Source organism: Penicillium manginii, assembly GCF_028828005.1.
Source record: "Penicillium manginii strain IBT 31320 chromosome Unknown utg000009l:1.0-3297300.0:1.0-3298630.0, whole genome shotgun sequence".
Classification (NCBI taxonomy): Eukaryota; Fungi; Ascomycota; class Eurotiomycetes; order Eurotiales; family Aspergillaceae; genus Penicillium; species Penicillium manginii.
Window position 1 is genome coordinate 1,334,508 of NW_026643110.1, and position 12,615 is coordinate 1,347,122.

At 50.8% G+C, this 12,615-nt stretch overlaps 6 protein-coding genes across 6 annotated transcripts; 3 read left to right on the top strand and 3 right to left on the bottom strand.

Annotated features, from left to right (window-relative positions):
• Positions 1–232: 232 nt before the first annotated feature.
• Positions 233–2,224, top strand: N7533_012259 (uncharacterized protein; the record flags this gene model as incomplete). The annotated part of the gene is made up of 4 exons (XM_057108909.1): positions 233–538; positions 599–918; positions 1,003–1,304; positions 1,356–2,224. The coding sequence occupies 4 exons, from the start codon at positions 233–235 to the stop codon at positions 2,222–2,224; spliced, it is 1,797 nt and encodes a 598-aa protein (XP_056954010.1).
• A 118-nt stretch (positions 2,225–2,342) lies between these two features.
• Positions 2,343–3,117, bottom strand: N7533_012260 (Nitroreductase; the record flags this gene model as incomplete). Its single annotated transcript, XM_057108910.1, has 3 exons — positions 2,343–2,545; positions 2,602–2,716; positions 2,782–3,117. 3 exons carry the CDS (start codon positions 3,115–3,117, stop codon positions 2,343–2,345), a joined length of 654 nt encoding a protein of 217 aa, XP_056954011.1.
• A 2,031-nt stretch (positions 3,118–5,148) lies between these two features.
• On the top strand, positions 5,149–7,068 carry N7533_012261 (uncharacterized protein; the record flags this gene model as incomplete). Its single annotated transcript, XM_057108911.1, has 7 exons — positions 5,149–5,631; positions 5,693–6,022; positions 6,090–6,188; positions 6,242–6,316; positions 6,371–6,469; positions 6,529–6,711; positions 6,793–7,068. The coding sequence occupies 7 exons, from the start codon at positions 5,149–5,151 to the stop codon at positions 7,066–7,068; spliced, it is 1,545 nt and encodes a 514-aa protein (XP_056954012.1).
• Positions 7,069–7,619: 551 nt separating this feature from the next.
• Positions 7,620–8,711, bottom strand: N7533_012262 (uncharacterized protein; the record flags this gene model as incomplete). The annotated part of the gene is made up of 1 exon (XM_057108912.1): positions 7,620–8,711. One exon carries the CDS (start codon positions 8,709–8,711, stop codon positions 7,620–7,622), a length of 1,092 nt encoding a protein of 363 aa, XP_056954013.1.
• Positions 8,712–8,946: 235 nt separating this feature from the next.
• N7533_012263 (CoA-binding protein) lies at positions 8,947–9,480 on the bottom strand (the record flags this gene model as incomplete). The annotated part of the gene is made up of 1 exon (XM_057108913.1): positions 8,947–9,480. One exon carries the CDS (start codon positions 9,478–9,480, stop codon positions 8,947–8,949), a length of 534 nt encoding a protein of 177 aa, XP_056954014.1.
• Positions 9,481–9,645: 165 nt separating this feature from the next.
• Positions 9,646–12,468, top strand: N7533_012264 (Rad4 family protein; the record flags this gene model as incomplete). The annotated part of the gene is made up of 1 exon (XM_057108914.1): positions 9,646–12,468. One exon carries the CDS (start codon positions 9,646–9,648, stop codon positions 12,466–12,468), a length of 2,823 nt encoding a protein of 940 aa, XP_056954015.1.
• Positions 12,469–12,615: the final 147 nt, after the last annotated feature.

A 12,615-nucleotide genomic window follows, 5' to 3' on the forward strand; every position in this document is an offset into this window, starting at 1 on the left:
CCGGCCCTTCGCAAAACAGGATCCGCAAAGGGATCCGCACACAACCGAAGAAAGAAAGCTAGTTTCGGTCCCGTCGTCCCACCTGTATTGTATTGCCAGTGGAATGCCAGGCCGCTGCGTAAAGCACGCCTTATAAGTACACTCGGGTCGCTAAATCATGCATGGTTGAAATCGAGTACTTCCATTACCAGCTTGTCGAAGTGCCGATAGCAGGTATAATACATTTGAAACTATGTCTTCAACAGTATCATTCTCCCACGATGTGCCTATCGTGATTGTTGGCGCTGGCCCGGTCGGCATGATCCTTGCCTACCAGCTGGACCGCCTAAATGTACCCTGTCTTCTCGCTGAAAGGTCCCTTGAAATCAGTAAATGGCCCAAATTGGACTTGACGAACCGCAAGTCGATGGAACTATTTCGTATTCTAGGTCTTGCTGAGGAATACCGAGGACTCGAGGGTAGTGTGAGCCAAGATGCAACCTTTGATACCCAATTCGCGACAAAGCTAGATGGCAAGGGACACCTCTTAGCCAATTGGGTGAGTGCTGTTATATTGCCATGTTAATTATAAGCCGTTCAGCTCTAAGAGGAAGCCTAGAAACTGCCATCATCTGCAGGCCAAAAAGCTCTTATTAAGGATACGAACGATGGAACTCAGTGTGCGGAATCAGGTCAAAGATGCTTACAGCCAATCTTCGAAAGCTGGTTGAGGCAGAAAATACAGACCAAGAGCAATGTTTCCACCAAATTCGGGTGGACCTACCTGGTGCACACTGAAGGTGAGCAAGGTGTCAGTACAACATTTGTTGACCAGAACGGCGAGTATCATGTTCTGCACAGCAAATATCTCATTGCCTGTGATGGTGGAGGAAGCCGAATTCGTAAGACCGCAGGCATTCCAATGACCGGTGGTCAAATGTATGTTTTTGCTCGGAGAATTCGAGAGGAATATTCTAATCCTGTGAGCTATAGGCCTTTAAGAATGCATCTTGTCCATTTCAGATCTCGACAATTTGCCGAGGAGCGATCATTCGGGAAATATTGGCACACTTTCTGCTCACATGGCGGAGTGATACTTGACCAGAATGATGATGATATGTTTACCGCTCATCTTCCCACACATCTACTTCCAGAGGGCCCAGTTGACCCCTCCGAAGTTGTGTATCGGATTATGGCTTCTGCTGGCCAGCGCCATGAGATTAAGATTGATGAAATTTACGCACACAGTGAATGGGCACCGAATTTCAGTATCGCCAAACAATACTATACGGATAGCATGAGGGTTATTCTGGCAGGTGATTCTGGTAAGTTCTGTCAGAGATACAACTAAAACCCGCAGGTACTGATCTATTCAGCTCATCGAATGCCGCCTCATGGCGGATACGGCATGAACAGCGGTGTCGTAGATGCGGTCGGTCTTGGTTGGCGCTTGGCTGCGATAGTCAAAGGCTACGGCGGCGAACTACTTCTCAAGTCCTACAACATGGAGAGAAGACCAATGCAGATTCGTACTTTGGAAAGAGCCCATCGTCATATCATGGAGCATATCAAATTGGCACAGATGTACCCACCAGAAAACAACCCTATTGACGATGATACGGAGGAAGGCAAGGACCTGCGCGCACGCGTCGGCAAGTTCCTCGAAGAATCAGGACCGGAAACCGAGGACCGAGGTGTTGAGCTCGATCTTCGCTACCATTCCCCCACTATCTATCAAGATGGAACGCCTGAATTGGAGTGGACACCCGACCAGTATCGTCCCAGCACCCGCCCGGGATCCCGCGCCCCTCATGTGTTTTTGAAGGATGGAGAAACGAGTATCTATGATTTGTTCGGTGCTGAATGGACCCTGATTCACTTCGTGGACGATGATGGAGAGAGCATTAATAAGGAATCTGCCAGTGACCGTATTGTGGCTGCAGCTGCTAGGCTCAGCATCCCTCTTTCACGCGTCATCATCAAAGACGAGCCCCATGTCCGTCGCATTTGGGAACGTAATATGGTTCTCGTGCGTCCTGACACGCATGTCGCGTGGAGAGCGGACAACATCTGGGACCTCAATGTCGATGAGGTGTTGCAGGTTATTTCGGGCAAGAAAGAGTTTAGCAGATTCCAGCTATCGCGTGCGTCCGCGGATGCAGAGGCTAGATTCGAAGCTCTCGTGAAAGGAATCACTGATGGTGTAACTAGCGGAGCGACCATTGCCCAGGATGATATTGCATAATGCCCCTTGCGACGTAATTTTGTGGAGATCTTATGATTCAATAGTTATTCATTATGTTGTATATACATTATCTATTCATGTAAACAGCGCCAAATGATATGGAAACTTGGAACTAAAATCATTTCCCATAGACCCTGAACCGGGGCTCAATCGGATCGAACTCTTTCTCCTCGATCTTTTCGCCTGGGGTACCAAAGACCATCTGGGCCTCGAGTTTCCAGGAACTAGGGATGTCCCAAGTTTTTGCAACTTGGTCATCAATCAATGGGTTGTAGTGTTGCAGGCTTGCGCCTAGGCCCTCAGACTCAAGTGATAACCAGACTGCGATAAATGTTAGGATTTTAACCTCAGAAAGATGTTAGTAGAGAGGTACATACTGAGGTACTCGGCCATGGCATTCGCCTCCAGGGCGAAGGTGTCAACCTTGTCTGCATAGATTGCGAATTTTTCCTTGGTAGCCTCAAGGGACTTGTAGTCAACAAATAAAAGAATCTTTTGAGAAGTTAGTCATTCGAACCAATGAACCTTGCAGTATAATAGACACTGCATGTACTTACAGTTCCATAGGCGGCCTTAAAAGCTTCAAGCTTAGGCTTTGTGTAGTCTTCGAACATCTCCTTCGGAACAGCGCCCGCCTTGACTAGACCCTCAATGACTGAAATGGCGATATCCCACACCTTCTTGTGCTCATCCTTCAGTAGCAGAACAACCCGGGACGATTGTGTGTTCCAGGCAGTAGGTACATGCTTGGTCGCATTCCGAACAAGAGTCTCGAGATCATCATCAGAAATGGGGCTTTTTCCTAGCAGTTTATAATGTGTGCGTCGCTCTTGAGTGAGCTTCAGCAGACTGCGGGTGTTTTTGTTGAAAGGCTTAGACTGGCTTAAACCCATGGTGACTGTGAGAATTCTTCGATTTTCCACGGATAAGAAAGCAGCGATAGTAAGTTTTAACAACTCCCCATTATCCAGAAGCTGTCGAATATTTATAAGCGGGCAACGAACCTGAGACGGATGTGATCGCTGGGCTAATATCCGTTAATTAGAAGCAACCTTGATTTTTACGGAGACGTTTCTCCATAAAGTTCGAGGCCGTTATCCACTATATTTCAATTATACCGCGCTTGTAATAACGCTAATCGCTCTCCCGGTATCCAATAACGCGCGGGTATATCTTTCTTGCACGGGATAGGCCTACGTGGGAGTAGAAGAATGGTCCGGCGGCCAGAGCTCACAAAGGTCTCCACCGAAAAGTGGACAATGGCTTAGAAGCGAACCTTCCCCCACCTGCCAACCTCAGTTTACTTTTGCACCGGACCGAGAGCCGTGCGCAGTGTGAACTGGGATTGTTTCTTCAATACAAGACACGGGAGGGGGGGCGGAGGAAGTAGGGTTTTAGTGAAGGCAGCGCTCATGCAGCGCTCATGCAGCGCTCATGCAACCCAGACGGGCGACACCCAGCACGCTGGTTATGCTAACGCATGATCTTCCTTCTGCCAGCAGTACTATGCATCTTGACGGATTAGGGGTATGCAGGCGTTTTCACTGGAATAAAAGAAAGACGAGCGAATTGCCTCGGTATTGCCTAAATAAAGGAGATCTTCCGTGTTCGTGGCATAGCTTCTCGTAGTACCTAGTAGTATTGTGGTCCCGGGGGAGGAGATATAGATCCACTCTGATAGGAAAATCACACCAAGTCGCACCGGGGCTGGGGGCTTATCTGAAAAAAAATTTGTAGCTGTCTCCAGGGCTAGCGCGAGGTCGAGTTCGGTTTAAAGGCCAAGCTCAAGGTACTTGGCATAGAACGGCCTCAGGCATGGGTATCCACTTTCTATAGGGGCAAGAGAGCAGTATAAGATAAATCTGGATTTGAGGGTTTTCAGATGCCATGAATTATCTAGTAGCTCTCCTGGTTGGAGGGATGGAGCTAAAATATTTCCCTCATCTCTCATTTCACTGGATTGATGTTGACTATAGCCACGCACGAAAACAAAAAAAAAAAAGAAAGGAACCTTGGCTGCCACTTGATTGTTTTACTAGAGCGGATCGCGAGAAGCGCGCGGCCTAAAAGGATAAAGGCGAAAATTAATGCCGAACTTCATGTGCAGCGGCCAAGTTTCCGTTATATTATATTCAAGTTAAGGGTTCACAAGACGAGCCCTATTGATTTGGCGCATAATCCAGCCCACGGAAGGTGCCCGAGGGTTTCAAATCCGTGCCAATCATTTCTTTCAAGGTATCACCCTGCGGACGGAGTACTCCATACTAAATTCGAGCGACGGGACAAGGAGTGATATGAGGGTGACAGGGGTTGATGAATCACCTGGGCATGACTCCTTGATATACCCTATGCAAAACAACCGATCAAGGGCAAATTTGAAAGGCCCAGAAGCCAGAAACAAATTGCTCATAGCAGCCTCAATCGATGCATAGCTTGTATGCCTCGTTCGAAGCTCTCTGCGAATGATTAGCAGTCCTCATGTCGAGACAAGCCCTACCGCAAGCTATTGACGCCCACGATCAGTGGCGAGACCCCTTGCATAACCTTCTGCAATTATGATCGACGGAGATATCTCACTAAACAAGCATCGGAACATTCTTGCCGCTATAAACAAGCCCAAGCCACCAACTCCTGGGGAGCATGGAAGTGACAACATGCCAGAGCAAGGGCGTTGGCACTGTCTAAGGATCCTCTCACGAGGGCGCAAACCCAACCACTCCCCACTGCCCCTTGATCCCAGTAATCCTAGAATGTCACCAAAGCGATCACTATAAGTTGGCCGAATGTCCCGCCATCCCTCGTTACGACGTTTCTTCGCATTCCCAGACTTTCGTTTATACACCCCTTCTTGCTCGCTTTTGACCTTATCCGTCGCTCGTCGACGTTGACACTCATTCTACGACTACAACCGCAACGCCATCAAGATGGTTAAGACAACATACGCCCTGACCCTTTGTGCCGCTGTGGCATTGGCTGCGCCTTTGCCTCCGAGTGAGAACGACGCAGGAACCGGTATGGTTCACATGCGCCGGGATGGCAGCGGTAACTTTATCGGTGCCGGTACAGCAGGCGGCGAAGTAAACGATATGATTGCTTCGCTGCTGCAGCCCAAGCTGAGCTCCCGAGATGGTGAGCCGGCGGATGAAAAGAAGCCTGTCGGCGACGAGAAGCCTGCTGGTGATGACAAGGATTCGAAGGATGGCAAAGATGACAAGGATGGTAAAGATGGCAAGGATGCGAAGGCCAAGAAGAAGACGCCTGAGCCGCCTAAGCACCACATCATCAACAGCCTTCCCATCATTGGAACACTTCTCGGTGGTGTGCCGAAGCGAAGCGTCGAGCATACTCCTCGCTCGCTGACTGGTGATCTCAGCAATTTCCCTCTCTTGGGAAGTCTGTTCGGCGGGGTATGTTTGATGTCTCTTCCCTTGATTGAACGTCAAGTTGATATTAATGATTCCCTAACAGAACCAGGCTCATCCAGCCAATACTCCTAAGAAACAGACTCGATCTGTTGATGGGTACCCCTTGTATGGTGGCCAGAACTGGGATCAAAACGAGGGTCAGAACCACGGCCAGAACTATGGCCAAAACTATGGTCAAAACTATGGTCAAAACTATGGTCAGAACCACGGCCAAAACGACGGCCAAAACGAAGGCCAGAATGAAGGCCAGAACGACGGTCAGAACGACGGCCAAAACGAAGGCCAGAACTGGCTCCAGAACTATGGCCAGAACCACGGTCAAAACGAGGGTCAAAATTACGGTCAAAACCACCGTCGATCCAACGAAGATCTAGTAAGTTGGAGCTATCTAGATCAGTTTGAAGTCTCAATAGAATAACATAGTGTCTAACGTCCCGCAGAACCAGCAGAATGCCGAAGATATGAAGCTGGGCAGCATCAGTGACGCCGTCAGCGGTGCTATGGACGGCGGCCTTGATCTTGCCGACAGCGTGATGCCCGTACGTCAACGCAAATTATCCCTGAAAGAATCCAAATACTTACATTGCCTTAGTTCCGCCGCAGCGACCCCATCAGCGATCTTGCCAACAGCATCGGACCTGCTCTATTCCCTCAGCACGGAGGCCTAGTATGCCAACTTCCCAATTTGAGCCTCAAATGAACCAAATACTGATCTTTCCAGTCCGGCCGCAGTGAGAATGTCGAAGACGGCGAGCCCGATTCTTTCGACACCGGGTCCAGTGATACCGACGCTGCAGATGTCGCTGACGAAATCTTGATGGTATGCTCATCCAATCCAACTAGAGCCCAAATGAACTAATTGCTAAAACCTCCTTCCAGCGCCGTGCTACTCCCACCGGAACTAAGAATCCTACTACCACACCTTCCTCTTCGTCTACCCCCCCTCGGCCTCACCTAGTACCAGCCTCAGTGACCCCCCTCGGTCTGATGAAGGAACTCGCCCGTGAGAGTGGCCTGGGCGGCCTGATTGGTAACGCCCACCACGGCGTTGGTATTCTCCCGGTATGTAATTCACACCTTACCCTTGGCAAATACCCATCCGGTTCTTAGGGAGCAGTCTTAGCTGACCTGTTCATTTGATAGATGAAATCTCGTGATGTTCACGAGCTTGAGACTCGTGATACTTCCCCCATTCAAGGCTCGACCCTCCCCGATGTCCTCCTCCAGGGTGGTGTCATTGGGAAGGTTAGCCACTTCCTTTCTAACCCCATTGGTGCCCCTGCTGCTGCCCCCGCTGCTGCCCCTGCGGCTGGTGGTGAGGCTGCTGCCCCTGCTGCTGCTGGCGGCGCTGCAGGTGCCGGTGGTGCTGGCGCCCCCAAGGCCGGCGGTCCTACTCCTCCCCAAGCGGTGCGGAAGTAGTGCAGCCAGGTATCGATCCCTGCCAATGGTGATGCTACTCACGGACGTACCGTCGCGTGATATGGTTGAGCATTTTTTTTTAGTAACGAACTATGTTATCGGATTTGTTTTGTGAATTGGATTTGATTAGGAATTTGGTGAAGTGGTGTACGTATTGAAATTGAAGTACAATGCCTATTGTTTTGAATAAAGTCCTAGTTCCAATAATTCGTACCATTAAGCAAGCAAAGGTGTATTGTGCGTGCGAGGTGACACTTTCAAAATCGTAAACCTCCTCGAGCCCAATACAATTAGTAGAGCACGCGAGGAACAAAGCAAGTACACCGAGATCATAAAGTCGTTGTCGTTCAGCGTTATAGTCGATTTCCCATTCAGTCAAGCTTGACAGAAAACGAGCGCTTTTGGGGGTATCGAATCATTATGTGCGAGAAAAGGGGGCAGCCCAGCCCAAAAAAAGTCCCAAAAAAAGCGATAAAAGAAAACAGTGCGAGAAGAAAATCGAGTGAAACGACCAAAGCGAGAGAGAAAGGAAGGAAGGAAGGGTATATCGCTCAATCTGACTGGAAATCCATGTCCAGATCATCCACCTCTACCGTCGTCCCCAGCGCTTCTTTGCCTTGCCGGATCATATCCTGCAGTTGTTTATTCAGGCGTTGGATACTGGCGTCTTCTTCGCGCTCTTTGCGGCGCATCCGTGCTGCGTATTTCTGCATTTCCGCAGAGCCAGGACCGTTCTGTGATCGTGGCGATGGAATCGCAGAGCTCCTTGTAGGTGTGGATGGTCGCACGGACAAGTTTGGTCGTTTCGCGAGACGAGGCATCACGGCTTGACGTCGACGCGGGCTTGAGGTTTGGTGGATGCGACGGGCTCGGAGAGCGGATGGACTATCTGTGCTGTCGGGATCGTCGTTGCCAAAGGGATCGGTGGGTTCGCCAGGAACAACTACCCAGCTGCGATCGATGTCTTCGTCTGGGTACTGTCCGGGAATGGGAGTGCGAAAGATGCGATCTTTCTCGACGGAAGTACTGGGACCGGCCTCCCAGGTTGGGATGAACTGTGTCGTGGATGCAGGGCCAGAACCAGAGCCAGCGTGCATGTCATATCCTTGTCCGCCGCCGGCGTAGAAGCCCTTGAATGCACCGGACCAGCAGAGGTCGAGGACTTTGCCTACAGCGTTGATCACCGTTCGTCCCCACCCGACTCGTGTGGCTGGACTCGGTAGATCGGGGAGATCGGTCATTGGTGAGGCGATGTTGGAATCGCGGCGGGTGCGTTTCCGACTGTTCCCCTCTGCGAGTAAGGAATCAACGCTGACATCGAGTGATGGGGGTAGGAAGGATTCACGGTATCGGTTGGGTCGGTAGTCGAACTCGGCGGAGGCATGGTACTCATCGGTACCTGGTTGACGGAAATCGGACGAGATCAGTGGAGAGGCATTATTGTGGATTTCGGATGATGGGTCGAATTTGGTTAAAAGGGATCCAGTGTCGCGACGGGCTCGTTTGCGACTAAGAGAAAGCGAGTAGAGTGATGAGGATGCGGAGGTGGAAGAAGGAAGCTGGAAGAGCTGCGAATTGGCACTGGCGAGATCAACCTTGGGAGGTGAAGCCGAGTGTTGGAAAACGGCGTGCATGTCGGGCATAATGAGATGGAAATACTCGGTAGCGAGGAGAAAGGAGAAAGGAGGTGTATCTCCCTGGTGGAGGGAGGAAGCAAAGAAAAAAAAGGTTGAGTTGGAGAGGAGAACTAAACAAATCCCTAAATCTGACTAGTCCCCCACGAGTCACGACGGAGTACGGAATACACTTAAGACACTCCCAGCCCCCCCCCTGCTTCAATATATTTTTCCAACCAACCACCGATTATTACACCGACTATTATAATCTTTGGCTGGTCCACTGGACTCCAGCTGATTCCAGTCCCTCGTCACCATCAACCAACACACACCATCCCTCGCCGCCCTGTCCACCATCTCCCGCAATCACCGCCTCGAAATTGGCATGGGCAAATTCCAGTACTGCGTCATCAAAGGTCCCCGGTTGCAACCAGACAGCAGGGATTCCTACAGAATGAGCTTCCTGTAGTACTTTGAGGGTCACTGGAGGTGGAGTCACCACCGACAACGAAGTCTGAGTCGGGGAGGGAAGTCCGGATGGTGAGGGAACTGTATCGTAGGCACGCGAGGGGAGGGAGATCTGCGCTGCCCTCGGATTGAGGGGAGTCACAGGTAGTGAATGCTGGTGATACCATGCAAGAACTAAAGGGAAGAGAATATAATGGAATGTTAGCGAGGGTGGCCCATGGAGATATTCGTCTTTTGACTTACGCTTATATCCAAACTTGTGGGCGTCGTTACTGGCGCCCGCCACGGCGAAGCGCGGAGAGGAGAAGAATCGCTTGACAGGATCCATGGATGATATAGAGTAGAGTCGAAGATGTAGAGGAACTAGAGGAAAAGTGACGAGTTCTCTAGTTGACTTGACTTGGAGGGAGAGGGAGAATTGTAGATTGTTCCCGCGGGCAGAAGTGGTTACTAGTAACTACTACTGTATTGCAGACTGGTACTTGTCATTTGTATGGCAATCCCATACAAAGTGGAAGTACTCTTCCCTTCATACCTCGGCCACTGCCGACCTTCACACCTCCGCGCATCTCCTTCCTCCGCCGACCCACTTCCATTTCTCCAAATCCAAATCCAAATCCAAATCCACTTCTACATTCAATTCAAATCGTATGCCACCTTTCGTCCCCGCAAGCGCTCCCACTCCGAGGACCCGCCCCCAACCAAACGCCAGGCCCTTGATGCCTCCAAGCCCTTCTCTATCGATGAATCCGACTCCGATTCCTCGGAGAGCTCCTTGAGCGACGCACCCGCCGATAACACCCATGAGTCGCGTATTACTGCGTCAGACGACGAAGATGAGGAGGATGACGATATCGACTGGGAAGACGCGATCGACCCCAAAACAAGCGCGACAACTCCAACCCTCGCTGGCCCCGAGCTCCAAGATCTCGAATTGACCCTCGATAAGAATGAGGCCCATGTCTCGGATTTACTAGATGGCAAGAAGGGACCGACCAAGATCGAACGTCAGATTCGCATTCAGTCACACTGCATCCATGTCCAATGTCTCCTCTACCACAACGCCATTCGCAATGCCTGGATCAACGACGCCAAAGTGCATGAGACATTACGTCATAAGCTCCCGGAGGGTATTCACAAGGAAGTGAAGAAATGGCGAATCGCAACCGGATTGGAAATTCCCGAACGAAAGCCAGACCCGCCCAAATCTAAGAAGAAAAAAGGAAAACAGGCCAAAAAGAAGGAAGAATGGGGCCCGGATTCAGAACGACTGGAACCGGGCCAGCCAGATATGAGTCGCGGGGATCCGATCATCACCCTGCTCAAGGTCTTGGTGGCCTACTGGAAGAAGCAGTTTCAGATTACGGCCCCAGGTCTCAGAAAGCATGGGTATCGACCTGTAGCTTCCCTCGAGGAGATCATCACTGACTTCAGGAAAGAGGAACACGACCAAGAGCGCCATGGGGAGCGCATTGCCAACATCGATGAATTTCGAACCGTCGCCGAAAATATGCAGGGCTCCCGTGATGTCGGGGCTCAGCTTTTCACTGCTCTGATCAGGGCGTTGGGCATCGAATCCAGACTCGTGTCGAATCTACAACCGCTAGGATTCGGATGGACAAAAGCAGAAGTTTACACACCATCCAAGACAGATGCAGTTCCTACGAACACCAAGCCTGAGAACGGCTCCGGGGAGTATGAATCAACGCCTGATGTGGAACAAGATCCGCCTAAAGCAAAGAAAAGCGGGCCTCAATATGACAAGGATCTCCCATTCCCAATCTACTGGACAGAGGTTGTCTCTCCAGCCACAAACGAAATCATTTCTGTTGACTCTCTAGTCCTGCCGAAGCCCCTGGGACTAAGTGCCGATCAACAAGAAGCCTTTGAGCCACGTGGTGCCAAAGCTGATCGTGCTAAACAAGTAATTTGCTACGTGATTGCACACTCGGCGGATGGAACCGCCAAAGATGTCACAACTCGATATCTTCGACGGCGCACATGGCCCGGAAAAACTAAAGGGTTCAGATTCCCGGTGCAGAAACTACCAATACCAGGTCTTCGAGGCCAATACTTTGAATACGATTGGTTTCGAAACGTCATGCGTGGGTACATAAGACGTCCCGACAAACGAACCAAAGTGGATGAACAGGAAGACGAAACAGATCTAAAACGGAAACAACCCGAGAAAAAGAAAGCTGCGCAGGCAGGAGATACCCTCCAGAGCCTTCGGGCATCAACCGAGTTTGTGCTTGAACGTTTTCTTCGCCGCGAAGAGGCCCTCAAGCCTGGCGCAGAGCCTGTTCGCACATTTACGGCCGGCAAAGGAGCCCGTGCTAAAGAGGAGCAGGTTTACAAGAGAGCCGATGTGGTCAAATGCCTGTCTGCGGAAAGTTGGCATAAAGAAGGGCGACAGATCCAAGCTGGAGCCGCGCCCTTGAAAAAGGTACCCATACGAGCAGTGACTCTCATCCGCAAGCGCGAGGTCGATGAGATGCAGCGCGAAACGGGCCAGAAACCGACGCAGGGCCTGTACGCGCGTGATCAGACCGAGTTCATCATCCCACCGCCTATCGTTGATGGCAAGATCCCCAAGAACAACTACGGCAATATCGATTGTTTCGTGCCAAGTATGGTACCTCGGGGCGCCGCCCACGTTCCATTCTCGGGCACTGTCCGACTGTGCAAGAAGCTCGGGATCGACTTCGCAGAAGCAGTCACTGGGTTTGAATTTGGCTCTAAGATGGCTGTTCCTGTCATCCAGGGCGTTGTCGTGGCGGCCGAAAATGAAGACTTGCTCAAAGACGCCTGGCGTATTGACGCGGCCGAGAAGCGCAAAAGAGAGGAGCTCAAGGCCGAAAAGCGGATTTTGCAAACCTGGCGCAAGTTCCTGTTCGGCTTGCGCATTGCTGAACGTGTTCGGGAGGAGTATGGTGGTGGAGATCCTTTCGCGGACCGCGAGCGTGAGGCACAAAATCCCTTCGCTCTGCGGAAGAAGAATAATGAACAGCATGAGCCTGACGATAAACATTCTCATGATCATTTTGAAGAGGACTCTCATGATCCTGTTGATCATGGTGGCGGGTTCCTTCTACCCGGTGAAGGAGATGATGGCGACGACCACTTAATTGTCGAGGAACACAAGCAGGAAGATCATGTTGGCGATGATGATACCGATGATGGAGAACTATCACCGCCAATTTCGATATCATCAGAGCCGGATGAGGACCAGGAGACAGGCGTCGAGGATGATCCCGAGTCTGATTATGCTCCTCCAACGCGCAGCGGCGTACGACGTCGTCGACGTGGTGGATGAATGTACCCAAAGGACAAAACTTATTGTAATCTAGAAAGTCCTTGTACAATAGTGTCGCTTTATGACTATCCTGAACTGATTTACAACACCCTAGTCTCGAGACTGTATTTGATCTACTAGTGAAACTCAATCAAGCACAAGAGCACC